At 33.2% G+C, this 20,151-nt stretch overlaps 3 protein-coding genes across 4 annotated transcripts in view; all 3 read right to left on the bottom strand.

The window, feature by feature from the left end:
* Nucleotides 1-20,151, bottom strand: part of LOC125814137 (inactive TPR repeat-containing thioredoxin TTL3-like) — a 172,414-nt gene that overhangs the window by 75,687 nt on the left and 76,576 nt on the right. The gene's annotated exons all lie outside the window — the stretch shown is intronic.
* LOC125814143 (MDIS1-interacting receptor like kinase 2-like) lies at nucleotides 1,107-11,768 on the bottom strand. 2 transcript variants are annotated; one of them, XM_049493599.1, is made up of 3 exons: nucleotides 11,016-11,768; nucleotides 1,771-1,965; nucleotides 1,107-1,677 (listed from the first exon to the last, which is right to left on the bottom strand). In XM_049493599.1, exons 1-3 carry the CDS (start codon nucleotides 11,650-11,652, stop codon nucleotides 1,331-1,333), a joined length of 1,179 nt encoding a protein of 392 aa, XP_049349556.1. In that variant the 5' UTR covers nucleotides 11,653-11,768; the 3' UTR covers nucleotides 1,107-1,330. The 2 variants fall into 2 exon arrangements, with proteins under 2 accessions (XP_049349556.1, XP_049349557.1); XM_049493600.1 differs by lacking the exons at nucleotides 1,107-1,677; nucleotides 1,771-1,965 and adding an exon at nucleotides 10,150-10,725 and having other exon boundaries at nucleotides 10,821-11,768.
* Nucleotides 11,782-14,082, bottom strand: LOC125814112 (MDIS1-interacting receptor like kinase 2-like; the record flags this gene model as incomplete). Its single annotated transcript, XM_049493566.1, has 2 exons — nucleotides 13,953-14,082; nucleotides 11,782-13,553 (listed from the first exon to the last, which is right to left on the bottom strand). Coding segments are annotated over exons 1-2 (1,902 nt in total), but the record flags the coding sequence as incomplete, so codon positions are not given.

Genomic DNA, 20,151 nt, shown 5'->3' with positions numbered 1-20,151 from the left:
TAGTAACTAAGATACTTAAATAGAAACAGGGGATAATTATTATTTTGTGTCTCTATTTCTTAGCTAATAAATTATATGATGTAGAAAGGGTCAAATAAGATTTGATCATGTAATGAAGCAAATTTTGCCATCCATTACACTTTTGATCTAATATTAATCCCGTTCTTAGGAAAAGTATTCTTTTTTTTTTTATTGACACTAACAAATCCCCTAATGTGTGCAATGTCTTAAAATATACTACTAATAAAAAATTGATGGATAAATTTGAATATAGAATCTCAGGTATTTCACGTTAGAATGTCATCAATGACAAAGAACAAATACGAGATGATTTGCTAACAACAAAGGTATGAATTAACCAAAAGTGAGAGGCAAATTTATAAATGACAAATAGCATAAATTTAAGACGATTTATTAACGAAAAGTGTATGAACAGACGAAAAGTGTAACAAGGGCACCATTCATTAATAGCAAGAGCAAATATGCAAAATGTTGTCTTTCAAATTTGGTTAAAACTAAAATCAAGATGACTAAAGAGCCTGGATCGACATATTTTATGTTTTGTTAAGTTAAAATGGTTTTTAAACAGTTTTATAATGTTTGAATAAAATAAAATAAATATTTATAAGCACTTGTTTTTTAAGCCAAAAGTCAATACACAAACATGCACTAAAAGCCTTTTTGCATTGACTTATTTTAAGTGTTTTTTAAATCAAAATAGCCTTTAAAAGCATTTTTATAAGTTAAAAGACAAAAATAATAGTCTAAATTCCTAACTTATGTTTTTTGGCTTATAAACCAAAAGCTATAAGCACGTTCAAACAAACTCTAACGCCCCATAAGGTTTTCCATGTAAGGCAATTTATGCGGAAGCTATGTTTAAAAATAACAAAGAAATTTGTTTCTCTAGTAACATGTACAAGTGAAATATTTCCAGTATTTTACAACTACAGACTGTCTAAATTTATGCATACATCCATGATGTTAGTTTGATGCATAATACTCTCTATTTTCATCTTTAAAATATCATTCTTTGAAATGAATTACAGGGTATACAAATGTTACAACTTACAAGTATTACTACATCTTTAACTTGTTCATCTTTAGCAAACATAAAACTATTTCTATTAGCACTTATTGGCACAAGAAAATTAAAATATTACCTTCTACTTGATATTGTATCCACTCTAGTACAACACTAAACTAGATAAGCATAACTAACAATAAAATACACAAATAGTAGTACCAGTAATAATAGCTTCTTATTCTTACTTCACAACCACTTGGTGTCTAAACTTGCTTCTTTTTTTTTTTTTCATACACAGACACCTTACATCTCGGGGACGCTTTTCGCCTTCATAGAAGTTATTTGAGAAACAGGTGGATCCATTGACAACATACTGGAGATGAAGTGCATTGTTGGCCTTGATTTTGGAGTTTCAAGCAAACATGAGCTTGCTAGCTTGATGATAAAAACCAAAACCTCTTTTACTCCATCTTCAGGATATGGAAGGCGTTCATCTAGCAAATCGCTAAGCTGCACATGATCTCTGGTCGATGAATTTGCTAGCACAGTAATGTATTCCCCAAGATGCTTTCCTTTGATTACCTCCAATGCTAATACTCCAAAACTATAGACGTCACACATTTCCGTCACCTTCATTGTATAGGCAAGCTCTAAAACAATAAAGTTCCAAATGAGATAGAAACAATATAGACTCTGCAGAAATATCTCATGAACTAATAAAAGGATAAGAAGTTAGATCTTACCTGGTGCTACATAGCCATATGTACCTGCAAGTGCAGTACAATTGGATGAGTCTGGCTTAAGAATCTTAGCTATGCCAAAATCTGAAACACGAGCTTCATACTCGGAATCAAGCAAAACATTACTGCTTGATATGTCTCGATGAACAATCGGGGGTGAGCAATCATGGTGCATGTAAGATAAAGCATAAGCAACACCTTTGATGATATTCACCCTTGTAAGCCAATCCAATTTCTTGGACTCTACTTCATTGCTCAAAATACCAGACAAGCTCCCCTTCTCCATGTACTCGTAAACCAAGAATGAGTGTTGTGCATTTGAACAGAAGGCATAGAGTTTCACAATGTTGCGATGCTTGATCCTTGTCAATGACCTTATCTCATTCATGAAGCTTTTGCGATGGGTAACCTCAAATGAAGAATGAAGTCTCTTCACAGCTACATTCTCAAGCGTTGGAAGCTTTACCTTGTAAACGCTTCCAGATCCTCCTTTTCCGATGCAAAACATTGCATCAAACTCCTTTGTGGCTTTTAAGATATCCCAGTACAATGCATTTCCATGTAATGTGGATATGGAAATCAAACCATCAACATCATCACTGGAATCCCTTCTTTCAACGTCTCTAACTCTCCTTCTTTTATTACACATAAAGAGAACACCAATGAAAGCACAGAGTAGTACTAGTGCTCCCATAATAGGAAGTACAGTGATGAGGATGAGTTTATGTCCCTTCGCCATTGAGTGCTTCTTCACAATAGAAGATGGCCTTTCGCAAGGTTGGAATCCAATCACATTGCCACAAAGATCTTTATTACCTTCTAATGAGGCATTCATGAAAGCTTTATTATTAGGGATTGGACCTTCCAACTCATTGTATGACAAGATAACATCCTGCAAACTGGTCAAACTTTCAAATTCTTCAGGAATACGCCCAGAAAGGCTGTTGTGGGAAAGATTCAAGTTTGCCAAGTCCAGCAAACTAGCTAACTGAGCAGGTATTTCTCCATCAAGAAGATTATAGCTCAAATCAAGTACACTAAGATGAGTTATCCTCCCTATCTCCTTTGGAATTTTCTGCCCAAACTTGTTACAACTCAGGTTCAAGTGAAATAGGTGCTGGTAATCTCCTATAAACGTTGGGATCGACCCATTCAATCTATTGTTTGACAGATCTAGGGAATCTAACTTTGTCAGTGCCCCAAGTTCTATAGGAATATTGCCAGAAATATTGTTATTTTGCACAGAAAGCTTAACCAGAGAGGTTAATTTTCCAAATTCCTTTGGTATCTGCCCAATCAAATGATTTGCTGAAAGATCAAGTCCCAAAAGACCTTTGATGTTTCCAATCTCTGGTGGTATGCTACCACTAATGTTATTTCTGGCTATCTGAAAATTAGTCAATTTCTTGCATTTCCCCCAGTTTCTGCTGAGTTCACCATGAAAATCATTATCACTCAAATCAATGAAGTAAAGGTGTGGATGGACGCCAAAAGCTTCAGATAAATTCCCAGTAAAACTGTTGTTATCCAAGCGAACTCTTTTGAAACTCGAGCACTTGCTAAAGCTTCTTGGTATTGGCCCTGTCAGCTTGTTACCATTCACCATGAAGTTCTCAAGTTTTCCACCTTGACAAAGATGCTCAGGCAAATGGCCTGAAAACTGATTTTCATCCATTTCCATTATAACCAAGTTATCCAAATATGCAAGATCTTTTGGAATAGAACCAGAAAGTTTGTTGGCACGGAGATACAGAAATTGCAAGTTTCTCAAATTGCCAAATGAACCAGGAATAGGACCAGTAAGTTGATTATTGGATAATTGCAGATCATTCAATTTTTTCAGATTCCCCAAGTCACTAGGAATGGGACCAGAAAGTTGGTTGGAATAAAGGTGCAAGAGTTTGAGCTCAGTTAAGTCACCTATTGTTTTGGGAATTGGACCAGAAAGATTGTTTGTCTGGAAGCTTAAGTTCTCAAGTGACTTCATTTTCCCAATTTCATCAGGAATGGGACCAGACAAGTTATTGGAAAAAGCATAGAACACTTTTGCATTGATCAAATTACCTATTTCTGGAGGAATATGACCTGTTAATTGGTTTCTATCAATATAAGCTTCAACAAGATTGACAAGTTCTCCTATTTCTGAAGGAATGGAGCCAGAAAGCTTATTATTATAAAGATACAAAAAAGACAAATTGTTCAAATTACCCAATGAAGCAGGAATTGAACCACTAAGAAAGTTAGAACTCAAAGCTAGATCAGTAAGAGACCTTAGGCGACCTATTTCCCTCGGAATGGAACCATTTAATTGGTTGTCAAATATGTGGAGGGTCTCAAGCTTTATTAGTGAGCTGATTTGTAGGGGGATTGTGCCCGAAATATGATTGACAGACAAGTCAAGGTAGACAAGATTAGCAAGCTTACCAATTTCAGGTGGGATGGTGCCAGAGAGCTGGTTCATACTAAGATCAACATATTCAAGAAAAGGGAGTGATGAAAATGGAAAATCATACAGTGTGCCAATGACACTAGCATTTGTAATATTCAACCTGTTAACCCGACCATTAACGCATACAACTCCATACCAGCCCCTGCATGCATCAGAACTCGTCGCTCCAATTCTGGAAGAATTCTTGGTACCAGCAGGACTACTTAGTGTCCATGAAGCCTGTAAGGAATTGTTCTGGTTTAGGAATGTTGCTTTCCATTTAAGAAGAGCAGTTGCTTCCTCAGTGGAAGCAAAAGTTATAACTATGAAAAGATATAAGAAGGGAAGGATATAAAATATTGTGGGAACCATCATCAAGGCTAAATGATTGATTGTTTTTGGTTTTGTGATGAAGTTGTGCAGGTATAGTTGTATAAATATTGTAATGAATCACTATTATACCTTGTTTGAATGGTTGTTACCCATTGTATTGCATTGTATTGTTAGTTTGAATATCATTTTTGTTTTGGCTGTTATTTAAATTTTATTGTATCGTATTGTTTAAATCCATGATTAGGTAACGACCAAAAGTCTCATTTAATGTAACGATCGGTTTAGCCTGATCGCATTTTTTTTCTTCTCATTTTGTCTTTTACTTATTATTTAATAATCCTATTTTATTCTTTACCCTACATTTCTATAGTAGTTCTATCCCTCCCTTATTTTTTTTTATAGGTTTATCATTCAAATTGTTGATGTATGACATTATGTTACGGCATAGAACAATACAATCTATCCACAATACAATACGATACAACACAATACAATAGATACATTATGAAACAACACGTAACAACCATTCAAACAAAGTTTTATAAGTGTTGGTGAGTCAATAGCATTTATTTCTCACCTTGTGAATTACGTGTAGAACGACTTCAAGTCAATGGTCTCACTATCCATGAAAGTAAATACCAAAGAAAAACAAATGTTTGTGGAAACATTTTAATTGGCCAGGTTTAAAAGTTGTGGAAATATTGGGAGATTTTCTATCATTTTTTTTGGAAATTTTGCAAGTCTTTGGCATTGACTAACAGTTGTATCATCTTCATGGGCCATATTGGGTGGAATTATTGCAAGTTCCGTTAACATCTGCTTACTTGGAAAATTTCAACGGCTTAATTAAGTTGGAACTGCAGAGGTCTCAGTTCAAAGGGACAGTTTGAGAAATGCAGGGTTGTCCAACGTTTTTCTTTTGCATCTACAATTAGCATAATACATAAATATGTCCGTTTACTTGGTTTTAGCCAACATAGACCCTCTAATTTTAGGTATGCAAGAATAAATGCTTAAATTTGTATAAAGTTGAACAAGTAGACACAGATCAATGTAGAACCAAATTGTCAAGCTAAACACATGTTTCTACTTGTTCAACTCTTTACAAGTTTAAGGTCAACTTGTGCACACCAAAGTTGGAGTTGCGAGAGTGGGATTGCTTGCTTGAGGATTTCATTGCCGATTTGGTGCTCCTTATTGGAATCTTAATTGAAGGCATTAGCTTTCTATAGTTATAATTGTCAATTAGTTCCTTTCGTGTGTCTATCTTCTATCTCTTTTTTCTTATTTCTTAGAATTAGGGTTTACTTCGCTATCGATATTGCATCAATGGCTGCTAGTTCTATAATAACAAGGTAAATGAAGTAGCATCCATATTTCTGCCTGTATTGTGCTTTTCTTCTCATCATGCGTTGTTTAGCACAGTCAATAGCTTCGACACTCTGCCTGTCATTTTTTGTTTCTGCTTCTTCATATTTCATCAATTCATAAAATAATTCATAAATCACGAGCCTTATTACCCTATTGAACCACCCTACGCTAAAGGACTTTAACTGGTTGCAGAAAATAGGGATCAGCAATATCTAACAGTGAAATGTGGTTTGATCAACTTCAAAAAGATGTTGTTATTAGACTGTTATCAATGTGATGCTGCTTTTGTGGCAAGTTCTTAACATCAGAGAATGCAGCTTTTTGCTTTGATGCTTAGTGGGGTGAACCAGAGGGTCCAATCAAGTGGCCAAGAGAAGAAGCAATCTCACTACTAAAAAAACAATGAATACCGACCTACAAATATCGACTTTCGGAGGTCGATATTCCCTGAAATACCGATCAAATACCGACTTTACAGCTTAGGTCGGAAAAAGCTTGGTCGCTATTCAATACCGACCTCTGGAGATCGGTATTTACTGACCTCTCGAGGTCAGTTCTAATTTTAGGTCGGAAAATTCATTATTTATTTTCCAACTTCCTGAGGTCACTTTTATATATTTGTTTATTTTTTATTTTTATTATTTCCGTCTTCTGAATGTCAGAATATTTATTTCTCATATTTTGAAATACCGACATCTGGAGGTCGATATTTGTTAATTTTTAATTTTTAATATTTTCGACCTCCGGAAGTCGGTATATTTTAATTTTAATTTTTAAATTCCGACCTCTGGAGGTTGGTATTTTTAAACTTCATCCAACTTCAAAATAAACTTCATCCAACTTCAAAATAAACTCCATCCAACTTCAAAATAAACTAAAATAGGATCAAACAATTCCAAAAATATAGAAGTCTAAAATGTCAAATAGATACAACTACTCCTCATCACCCTCACTCTCCTTTCTTCCCTCTTCTTCTCTCTGTCGGCTACAACAGCAAGCTCGGCATTAGGATAAGATATCTTACCCTCCATTGCAGATATTGTCTCTCTATCCCCACCATCGAAGCTTGAGGATGATGAACCACAATACCAAGACTTCTTCTTCTTATACGCCTTTTCTGTTAAGCCGTAGATTGAACCTCTAATCGGTTCACCTGCACTCTGTTGCCAAAGATTCTCGTTTTCTTCTTGTGTAAGCGGTCTATCAGTTCAATAATGATAAATTTTAATTTCAACAACTAAATAACATTAACTCTAACTAGTTTTGAATTATTTCCGCCAACTAAACCAAAATATTTCAAATAATGAGTAAAACTAACTAGGGGTTAATTAAACTTTATTTGAACTAATTCCACCAACAAAATCCACCAGCTAAATCACATTATTTATTTGAACTTATTTAAACAACTTTTTAACTCTAACTAGTTTTGACTTAATTCCAACAACTAAATTCACCAACTAACCCACATTATTTATTTGAAATTATTTAAACAACTTAACAACTTTTTAACTCTAACTAGTTTTGACTTAATTCCAACAACTAAATCCACCAACTAAACCACATTACTTATTTGAACTTATTTAAACAACTTAACAACTTTTTAACTCTAACTAATTTTGACTTAGGGCCCGTTTGGCCATGCGATATGATACCATGATATGGAATCATGATGGTATTATGATATGGAATCATGAGATGAAATTGAAGGTTTGTTTGGACATGCGATATGGAATTTTTGTGTTGTATATTTTCTTATAAACAAAAAAAATCCCATAAGTTGTAAAACTATTAAAATAGCCCCAATTTTTTATTCAATCTTATCAAATAAATAAAAAATTATAAAATCGCATAATAAATTATTACAAAGTTATTTATTCTCCACTTAAGTAATTGTTTTATCTAACTTTAATTTAATAAAAAAAAATTGAACATAAATTGTAGTGTACTAGTCTTTAATATAATCCTCCCACATAGTACAAACAATTTCCTCACGTTGAACTTGCATTTCTTGATCATGTGACCGAGAAGACGAACCAACATTGTTACTTTGAGCCATTTGTTGGTCAATATCCTCCGCAACTATATCTTCATGTTCATAGACCATAAATATTTCATCACTACTTTGGTATTTTCGCAAATAATTATGTAACACTGCACAAGCTATGACAATTTTCACTTGTGTATCAATATCATAATGGTTCATGCCTTGTTTCAATATTCTAAATCTATTTTTCCAAGCTCCAAAAGTCCGTTCAATCACATTGCGCAGAGATGAATGCCTATAATTAAATAGTTCTTTGGCATTTTGAGGCTCTCTTTCACTTCCTCGATAATCTTGCAAATGATAGCGTAGTCCTTTGTATGGAACTAAAAATCCTTTTGTGTTTCGGAAACTGCATCAACAACATAATATTTATCTACCAAAAAACATTTTATAAAGAATTACTAAAAGCATATGTGACGTAAATGAGACAGTTTTGTGTAAATAAATAATATTTATTCTAAGGATGTAATTTAAAGTTACCATGTGACAGAAATATGTAACTAAATACTAATAACTTACACATAAAATATAAATGTGCACTTATTAAGGCCATAAAATAAATTTATTAATGTGATTGAAATTTTACCTTAAACCAAGGCCAAAATCAAGTATTATGTCGAATTTTGGAATGTACACCAGTCATATTTTTTGGTTGTATAAATGTTGGTGCTATCTTACTAATTGCCTCGGCAACTATTTTAACATGCCGGTTAATTGTTTCAAGTGAATGTTGAAAAGTTTCACAATTGTGAGGTGTGAGTTAAAGTGACTATATGTGGGTGCGAATAATAAATTTTATATCGGTGAGAATAATAAATTTTAAAAAATAATGATGTGATTATAAATTTTATTTACATATGAAACAAATGGTTAGTAGATATAAATGTGGGGTTGTTTTAACAAAATATAAATTAATGGATCAAGTATTGTATTAAAATATCTCAAATCATGATATGAAATCACCATGTAATTCCATATCATGGTTTTTGGAGAATATGATATCACCTCTCATGATATGGAATCATGAGATGAAATCAGCGTAAAATCGCATGTCCAAACGCTGATTTCATCCACGATACCATATCGTGATATGGTATCGCATGGCCAAACGCCTACTTAATCCCAACAACTAAATCCATCAACTAAACCACATGATCTTCATCTCTTTAGCTGAGATTGATGTTTGTCTTCACAAAGTAGCTTGACTTGGCAACGACGGTTGTGGAAATGGACGCAAATTATTAGAAAGTTGGATTGTTTATCTAAATGGAAGGATACAAATAGGAGCCCATCGACCTCAACTAACTTGAGATTAAGGTATAGTAAATTTTACTGTCGATATAGTGAATCAACACTTTGTATCCCTATATCTTGCTTAAATGTTCTGATTACCCTACTCAACAAAAATTAGTACAATTATCTTTTGTTGGTTAGATACATTCATGTTCTTGAGGAATGCTAAAAATTCTAAATGTCATTGGGTTTGGATTTCAGTGTATTATAGAGATACATATATATTAGCAGAACTCTACTTGCACATAAGAAAAAAAAAACAATGACGGCATGAATTTAGTCTCTTTCCTAAAGTACTGCAATTTGTGAATTCTTGAATCCACTTGTAACAAACCCAATAGCAAGATCAACACAATTCAAATTCAAACAACCGATAAATCTATTCACTAACTCGTAATTGAAATTACAAAGGAATTTAAGAACTAAAAGGGAATTGAAGAACACATGTAGAAGAAAGGGATGAGAAGTAGAACTCAAAGAAAGGGGATGAGAGGACTAGACATTTTTTTCTCAACAATTTGCATAAACCAATTTTGCTCTCCCAAGTCTCTATTTATCAACCCGGATCCCACAAATAGCCACTTAATTCGGATTTGGGCTGCTTTGTCAATACTGGTCTAGACCCATTCATAACACCACTTGAGATGAAAACAACAGAACAACAAAGAACTTGATTCTCTATGAACTGAAGCAAATATTTCTAGTAGCTTACAACTAGAACATACATCTGTTTGAAAAGAGGAATCTATGCATACAATGTTCAATGATATGTTTAGTTTGATACATAATCCTCTCTATTTTCATCTTTAAGATATCATCTTTTTGACATGCCTTACAGTGTGTTTCAAATTATAGAAGCATTCACAGTTCAAGATTTTTCACGAGTTAAAAATTAAAATAACATCAGTAGTACTTAACGAACATGGAACTTGCTTTTATTACTTAGCATCAGTATATAGTATACTGTAATTTGTATATATTCTAGTACAAAGGCTCTGAAACCTTCAGATTGAAATAAGTAATCTATATAAGCAACTCAACAATACAGAAAGGCTAATCTTAATAATATTTTGCTGTGAAAGTTCTGATCAACATACTTGTTACTTCACAACCGCTTGGTGCTGAGCATAATCTTTTCCATACCAGGGCACCTTACATTTCGAGGAATCTCACTTTCATGGAATCTGATGATTGGGTGGATCCATTGATAACATATGAGAGATGAAGTGCATTGTTGGCCTTGATTTTGGATTTTCAACCAAACACGAGATTGCTAGCTTGACAATGAATACCAAAAACTCTTTTACTTCATCCTCAGGATGTGGAAGGCGTTCATCTAGCAAATCGCTTAGCTGCACATCTCTTGTTGATGAATTTGTGAGAAGAGTAAGGTATTCCCCAAGATGCTTCCCTTTGATTACCTCCAATGCTAATACTCCAAAGCTGTAGACGTCACACATTTCCGTAACCTTCATTGTATAGGCAAGCTCTGAAACAATAAAGTTCCAAATGAGATAGAAACAATATAGAGTGTGCAGATATAGTTCATGAACTAAAAAAAAAGGATAAGAAGTTAGATCTTACCTGGTGCTACATAGCCATATGTGCCTGCAAGTGCAGTACAATTGGATGAGTCTGGCTTGAGAATCTTAGCTATGCCAAAATCAGAAACACGAGCTTCAAACTCGGAGTCAAGCAAAACATTACTGCCTGATATGTCCCGATGAACAATCTGGGGTGAGCAATCGTGGTGCATGTAGGATAAAGCATAAGCAACACCTTTGATGATATTCACCCTTGTAAGCCAATCCAATTTCTTGGACTCTACTTCGTTGCTCAAAATACTAGACAAACTCCCCTTCTCCACATACTCGTAAACCAAGAACGAGTGTTGTGCATTCGAACAAAAGCCATAGAGTCTCACAATGTTCCGATGCTTAATCCCTGTCAATGCCCTTACCTCATTCATGAAGCTCTTGCGATGCTTAATTTCAAATGAAGAATGAAGTCGCTTCACAGCTACATTTCCCAATGATGGAAGATTTACCTTGTAAACACTTCCGAACCCTCCTTTCCCAATGCAAAATGTTGCATCAAACTCCTCTGTTGCTTTTAAGATATCCCAGTATAATGAACTTCCATGTAATGAGGATATTGAAAGCAGACCATCATCTTTGTCAATGGAATCCCGTCTTTCAACGTCTCCAACTCTTCTTCTTTGGTCACGCATAAAGAGAGCACCAGCGAAAGCACAAAGAAGCACTAATGCTCCTAGAATAGGAAGTACAGTGATGAAGATGAGTTTAAGTCCCTTCGCCATTGAGTGCTTCTTCACAATAGAAGCTGGCCTTTCGCAAGGTTGGAATCCAGTCACATTGCCGCAAAGACCTTTATTACCTTCTAATGAGGCATTCATGAAAGCTTTATTATTAGGGATTGGACCTTCCAACTCATTGTATGACAAGACAACATCCTGCAAACCAGTCAAACTTTCAAATTCTTTAGGAATGTGGCCAGAAAGGCTGTTGTGGGAAAGATTTAAGCTTTCCAAGACCTTCAAATTGGTTAACTGAGGTATTTCTCCAACCAGAAGATTATGGCTCAAATCAAGTACATTAAGTTGAGTTACACCCCCTATCTCCTTCGGAATTTTCTGGCCAAACTTGTTATAACTCAGGTTCAAGTGAAACAGGTTCTGGTAATCTCCTATAAACGTTGGGATCGAACCATTCAATCTATTGTCTGATAGATCAAGGTAATTTAACTTTGTCAATGACCCAAGTTCCATAGGAATATTGCCAGAAATTTGGTTGTTTTGCAAAAGAAGATTAACCAGAGAGGTCAATTTTCCAAATTCCCTAGGAATCTTGCCAACCAAATGATTGGATGAAAGATCTAGTCCTTGAAGCCCTTTGAGGTTTCCAATCTCTGGTGGTATGCGACCACCAATTCTATTTCTGGCTATCCGAAGATCAGTCAAATTCTTGCATTTCCCCCAGTTGCTGCTTAGTTCGCCATGAAAATCATTTTCGCTCAAATTAATGAACTGCAGCTCCGGATAGATACCAAAAGCTTCAGATAAATTCCCAGTAAAACTGTTGTTATCAAAGCGAACCCTTTTGAAACTTGAGCAGTTGCTCAAGCTTCTTGGTATTGGCCCTGTCAGCTTGTTACTATTCACCGTGAAGTTCACAAGTTTCCCACCTTGGCAAAGATTCTCAGGCAAATGGCCTGAAAACTGATTTTCATCCATTTCCATCACAACCAAGTTGTCCAAATATGCAAGTTCTTTTGGAATAGAACCAGAAAGTTTGTTGTGACGGAGAAACAAAATTGTCAAGTTTCTCAAATTGCCAAAAGAATTGGGAATCGGACCAGAAAGTTGATTAGTGGATAACTGCAGATCATTCAGTTTTTTCAGATTCCCCAATTCACTAGGAATGGGACCAGAAAGTTGGTTGGTATGAAGGTACAAGAGTTGGAGCTCAGTTAATTCTCCTATAGTTTTGGGAATTGGACCAGAAAAATTGTTTGTGTTTATGGTTAACTCCTCAAGTGACTTCATCTTCCCTATTTCGGAAGGAATATGGCCAGTTAATTGGTTTGAATCAAGACAAACTTGAACGAGATTGACAAGTTTTCCGATTTCTGGAGGAATATGACCAGATAAATTGTTTGAATCAAGAAAAAGTTGAACGAGATTGACAAGTTTTCCTATTTCTGCTGGAATGGAACCAGAAAGATGGTTCTCATACAGACTCAAAACAGACAAGTTGTTCAAATTCCCCAAAGAAACAGGAATAGAACCATTAAGAATGTTAGAACTCAAATCTAGCTCAGTAAGAGACCTTAGGTGACCTATTTCCTCCGGAATGGAACCATTTAATTGGTTGACAAAGATGTGGAGGGTCCCAAGCTTTGTTAATGTGCCGATTTGTGGTGGAATTGTGCCTGAAATCTGATTGATGGACAAGTCAAGATAGAAAAGATTAGTGAGCTTTCCTATTTCAGGTGGGATAGTGCCAGAGAGTTGGTTCATGCTAAGATCAAGATAATCAAGAAAAGGGAGTGAAGAAAATGGAAAATCATACAGTGTGCCAATGATACTAGCATTTGTCATATTCAACATGTTTACCCTACCATTAGAACATGTAACTCCATACCAGTCCTTACACTCATTAGAACTCGCCGCTCCAATTCTGTTGGTACCAGCAGGTCCACTTAGCGTCCACGAAGCCAATAAGGTATTGTTCTGGTTTTGGAAAGTTGCTTTCCATTTTAGAAGAGCAGTTGCTTCCTCAGTGGTAGCAAATGTAACTGTGAAAAAATATAAGATAGTAAAAAACTGAAGGAAATTAAAAATTGTGGGAACTATCATCATTGCTAATAATTAAAAGATTGTTTTTGGTTTGTGATGAAGTTGTGCAGGGTTGTAGTTGTATTTATATTGTAATGAAGTATAACTAACTCTTTGTAAGTCAATGGCATTTAGTTCTCAGCTTGTAAAATACGGGTAGAGTTAGAAAGACTTGGAATTATTCACTAGTCTTCTAATGTGTCCATGACTGTCAAGACTCAAGAGTACTATCGTGGGACATGCACTCTGGAATTATTTCAAGAAGAAAAAGTCACACACGCAGGGTCTCTGTTCCATTTTGGAAATTACCCACCTCTCGGACTGATATCTGAAGTTTCTTGGGTTTAGCCGGTTACTACAGGAGATTTGTTGGAAGATTTTCATCCATAGCTTCCCCATTGACCAAGTTGAATCAGAAAAAGGCAAAGTTTCATGATTGTGAGCAGTGGCGTACCCAGAAATTTCACGAAGAGTGTCCAAGAATCGCATAGGTAAAAAAAATAATTTGATGATGGGTGCACTAAAATTTTGAAATCAAACTACGTAACATTAACAATTAATTTTTTTAATTAAAAAATATACTAAATTTTTTAAAATCAAACCATGTAAAATTTAGCTTGAATTTTCATGTTTATTTAATAGGAAGTGAACGAAAAAGAAAAAAGAGAAAGAGAAAATTCAGTTTATAATGAAATCACTTTTATACTTCAAGATTTCACCGACCTTTGGTGACTTAACAACAAGATATGAAAAATAAAGAGTAAAATCAAATGAGTTTTTCTAAAAAGAAATTCTATATAGAGCCGTTTTCACTTTAAGTAGCTTTATAGAAAAAAAATAGAATTTGCTTATTAAATTTAAATTAAATAATTACTTTTAAATTTTATTTAAAATTTTAGTGAAAAGAAAAAATGATTAAAATTTAATGTTTACTATAGTTTTTTTTGTTATATTTTTAAGTTGTAGGTCTCTAATTTGAGATTATTCTAATAAATAATATGGGTTTTGAATTGTTGAAAAAATAACATATTTATTAACTATGATTAGATCTCTAATTAAGATTTTTAATAGATAATATTAATTTTGAATTATTAAAAACATAATTGATTTATTAACGATAATTAGAAATTAGGGATTCGAACCCATGCGTGCACACATTTATAAACCTTTGTGTTGGGCTAAGATACCGCTGAGCTAAGAAACTCTAGTGTACATGATGGTGTCCAAAATGTCTTATTTAACCATTTAGGGGTCGTTTGGTACAAAAATTAATAACGCAGGAATTAGTAATGCAGAGATTAATAATGCAAGGATTAGTAGTGCAGGGATTAGTAATGCAGGATTTATTTTTATCAAGTGTTTGGTTCATTTTTTCCAATCACAAGATCATTTTTTCCAACCACATCTTGTGATTGGATTAAAACTCTATAAAAAACTTCTTTCCAATTATATCCTTGAATTATTATGTAATTGAGTCAAGGTAGATAATTGTCGGACAATATTTTCCTATAACATTCTAACTAGATATGAGAAGAACAATTTTGTTGTGATATTTGCTATTTTTTCACTTGAATTATTTGATGATAAATAATTGTCATCTTAATAAATTAATCACTCACAAAATCATTTTTCAATTTAAAAAAGATAAACCATCTACTTTTAAGATCGAAAAAACGGTCAACAATGGTAAAATTGAATAAACCATCTACATTTACACATAAAAATTGCGAGTTGTAGTTATAATATGTATGTAATTTTTTAAATTGTTCAAAATACAAATAATTAAAAAACCACACACATATATAATAATCACAAACGTCATATACAAATAAACAACTCACATTTCAAATTTGTATTGGATTTATTTAGTAACAAACAACTCTCTCTAAATAATTTGTAAGTTCATTTATTTAAATAAATTTACTAGTGCAAATATAAATCATAAAATCAAGAAAATAAACAAAATAAATTAAAATGATTTGAGGGATATTTTTGTTTACATAGACTTATCCCATGGTATTATATCCTATGTATTACTAATACCTCCAAATGGAAGGTATTAGTAATACATCCCATAATACCATGCAGGAGATATTACTAATCCATGGATTAGTTATACATAGGCACAAATTCCTACCAAACATAGTACTAAATTATACCTTACATGATACATGAACTATTTCTTCTAATGCGGCCTACCAAACGACCCCTTATTAAAGTATAATTTTACTTATATATACGATGTAATTTTTTGATGCAGAGCATAGTGTACCTCCGCCCCTGATTGTGAGGGTTTCTTATTTATTTTCTCATGTTCAGTATGTAAACAAAAAGTATTTATATATAATTTAGACAAATATAATGAGAGTGGAGTATAGGCATAGGAACTACGGTGTGGGGGTAAAGATGAGAATGTAGCATTGAAATTTCGTATCCAGCTAACTGTAAGTGCTTGTCCAATGGTGTTTACACCAAGTCAAGTAATATAACCTTAACAGTTAATTAAAGTGAAAAATACAAATTACCAGTTAACTATCTACTAAATGATAAATAAACGTTTGTAAATACTTATCTTGTGGTTTAATATGAAAGCAATATGTGCTTGACAAAGTGCCTAAAGTAATAAACACTAAAAAAACGTAGAGTGGTATTAACATTCCTGTGTCTGCTTTCTTTTAGAGTCGTGTTACATTTAAGTGTTGTTGTTGTCCTCTTGGCCTAGATCTCTGTTTTGAAAGGTTATTTTGGGGACTCGTTCGGGACGGACAATTACAAAACGTCTTGAGATTCATGTGTGGGGTTTAGTTCTGTGAAACTTCATCTTAGACGTTCGATTGTGCATTATAAACGTACGCCTAATACTCAACGCTAGCGCGGAGCTCGCTCAACGGTACCTACCAAAATCATGTGTCAAATTCCTAAATGAGCATTTTGACCTTTAAATCATATTATCAATTTATCATCCTATCATACCATTTTAAAAGTGGAATAACCCTAAATTGAAAAGCAAAATTACCAAAATATCTCTTAAATATTGAATGACTATTTTGCCCATTATTTAAACACTACTCCTATTAATAATTTTGTACAAAAAAGTAAAATGAACATTTAATAAAGTAAACATGATGCTTAATTTGACTTCAGCGGTCAATTATGACCCTTAATTTTGGATGTGCACAAGTAGACACTTAAACTTATATAAATTTAAATAAACAAACACATTCGTCCTACATAACATTCTACATGGCGATTATGTGTCCTACATGACATCCTAAGTGTATTATGTCACATAGGACACATGTGTCTACTTGTTCAATTTTATACAAATTTAAGTGTCTACTTGTGCACACTTAAAGTTAGAGGGCATAACGTCAACTGAAACCAAGTTAAAAGACATATTTATATATTATGCCAATGTTATATATGTCTAAATACTTCTCTTTGTTTACTTTTACTTATCCATTATTCTAAAAATAATTTTTCATTTTTACTTGTCACTTTTAACCAGTGTTTTCAAAAACGTTTTTGGGGTGAGTCTTGGGGCGGGACATACCAAAAAATGCTCTGGGGCACAAATTGAAGTCGTAGATTCATAGGGCATAAATCCTAGAATTTGGGGCATAAGTCCCGAGCGTAAAAACGTACGCCTCAGGCGTTAACTTTTTTTTAAATTATTATTATTAATATTATTATTATTTTGCTTTAAAACATATTTTTTATTATTATTATTGGTGTAATGATATTTATATTTTATGTTATCATTTTTTTTCCAAGTTGTAGTATTTTTTCTAAAATATATAAATAAACTCTTATAGAAAATGACATTGATATAAATAATTTTTTAGTTAATCGTGTCTGAAATCCATAGGAATAGAACTTTTGTAGCAATATATATGTTCTTGAGATAACTTTATTCATTTTTTGACATTACTCTTACATTTTTTTTTTAAAAAAAAATCTTCTTTAAAAATACATAAACAATACTCACTGCAAATATTAATTGAGGGTGGGAAGGACTAGTAAATGTGAGGAAGCTAATGATTTCATTTGGCATAATACATAAACACGACACTTTACTTGGCGTCAACTGACAACTATGACTTTTAACTTTGTGTGTTCACAAGTAGACACTTAAATTTGTATAAAATTGAACAAATAGACACATTTGTCTTACATGGCACCCTACATTACAAATTGACATAATACATAAATGCGTCCTTTAACTTGACCTCATTTAACATTTATGCCCTTCAACTTTGAGTATGTACAAGTAGGCAGCGCACTTAAACTTTATAAACTTGAACAAGTATACACATGAGTCCTACTTGGCACAATACACGTAAGACACCACGTAGGACATAAAATGACATGTATGATGTCATGTAGGACATGTGTGTCTATTTGTTCAACTTTATACAAGTTTAAGTGTCTACTTGTGCACACCAAAAGTTGAAGGGCATAAATGTGATTTGAAGCCAAGTTAAAGGGCATATTTATATATTATGCCTTACAAATTTGTGTCCTACGTCCTACGTGGCGTCCTATGTGTATTATGTCATGTATGCCACATGTGTCTATTTGTTCAATTCTATACAAGTTTAAATATTTACTTATGCACACTCAAAGTTGGAGGGTGTAGTTATCCGTTGAAGCCAAGTTAAGGGTCATGTTTATGTATTATGCCATTTCATTTTAGAGATTATTTTGGCAATTATCAATTTTGTGTTGTTAGTTGTTACCTTTTTTGGCTTAAGTCATATGCGCCCCCTTAAAGTTGTCCGCATAATTCACTTAGACACCTCAATTAGGACTAGTAGCTATTGAACACTTTTATCTATCCAAAATCTGTTCCTATTAGACCTTTTTCGATAATCAGTAAAAAGTAAAGTGTGTGTGATACACTTGCTATGATGTGGCAAAATTACTAATTAAAAGATGACATGTGTTACTTGGCCCAACAACTATCGATTTTTTTTTAATGCTAAAAAGAATGAAAATTATTTCAAATTAATTTTATATCTATTTTTTAATTAAAAATAAATGAAATGACAACACATTTTACTCAACCCCACCCTACCCAACCCCCTTTCTTCTCCATCTTCTTCTCAACAATTTTTTTTCTCAAACCACATATACCAACTTCACTACAAATTACTTGTAGGTTTAACTTTTAAAAAAAAATATTTTTTATTCCTAATACGTGAGAGAGAGATATTCAAAGAGACTGATACAATAGTGATGAAGAACTTTGTCAATGGTTACTCATCCGAAAATCGATTGCAAAGAAAAAATGAGAGGATCCAAATTAATTTTATCAAAAAATATTTTTCATTCCTAATACGTGATAGAGAAAGATATTCAAAGAGTCGGTACAAGAGTGATGAAGAAAGAAAGTTTGCCAATGGTTAATCATCTTGAAATCGATTGCAAGGAGAAATCAAGAGGACCTATATTAATTTTATCGAATGATTTGATATTGTTTTTGATAAGATTAGTGGGTTTACAATTTAATTTGAATGGTGATATTTATTCGAAGGTGACCGGAAATGGAGATGGAATGTCGACTTACTTTTTTCATCCCAATGTTCAAAAATCCGCTTTCGGTATTTTTCTTGCAAATTCAGTTACTTGATTCATTTTTTTTTATGAATGTTGAAAAGAAATAGAAAAGAAAAAAACAAAAAAAAAATGGAGATTCTTTAGTTGTGTTTGAAAATTTAAATTTGGAGAAGAAGGTGACTTCAAGGGGGTAGGGGTGCTCTTTCTTTTTTGGATTAAGAATTATTATTTTTAAAAATATTAATTTTTTTTTTTAGTTTATTTAAATGCCAACTGTCAATTAAAAGAAGAAAAATTGTAATTTTTTTGGAAAAAATAAAAATAAAACAGTATTCCAAAAAATTTCACGCGCCCATAGGAAGTGACAAACACTTCTTTTGTCATATCAGTATTTTGTGTTTAGTAGGTAATTTTTTGAACAATTTAAGTGTTCCATAGATAATAGTCCTAGTTAAGATGTCTAGATGAAATATGTGGACAATTTTAAGGGGCCGTGGATGACTTAAGCCGATTTTTTTTCTAAATTATTGGTTAGTAAATACCTTTCTCAAATAATAATTATAATATTTGTTCTGTATTATTAGTTATTTATTAAAATTTATTTGTAAAATCATTGAACGTTTTACTTTTTGCTTATTTTCTTAGTAATAAAATTATGAAATTTAATATACATGAGAAGATGTACACTTAGTAGATCCATGAGACTTATACCCCGTGTCTCGGGGGGCTTACGCCTCTCCCCATACTGTATAAAACGTCTCGCCTCACGCCTCCACCTTTTAAAACACTGCTTTTAACATATTAAGAAAAAACAATTATTTTTCCATGTTTTTGTAACATCTCGCACCTAGAAACGACTATAAAGAGATTAAAATATGAAAATATTGATTTTTGGAAAGAATAAGGAAATCTGGAAATTTTGTCTAAGTTAAGAAAGTGAGTTTTGACCATTTTCAAATGGTCATAACTCCTATCTCAGGAGGAGTTAAGAGCATCTAT

The sequence above is a fragment of the Solanum verrucosum genome, unplaced genomic scaffold, assembly GCF_900185275.1.
Source record: "Solanum verrucosum unplaced genomic scaffold, falcon-dt-bn FXZP01000230.1, whole genome shotgun sequence".
NCBI classification, from domain to species: domain Eukaryota; kingdom Viridiplantae; phylum Streptophyta; class Magnoliopsida; order Solanales; family Solanaceae; genus Solanum; species Solanum verrucosum.
Note: the sequence above shows the minus strand (reverse complement) of the source record. Positions and strands in the feature narration are given on the sequence as shown.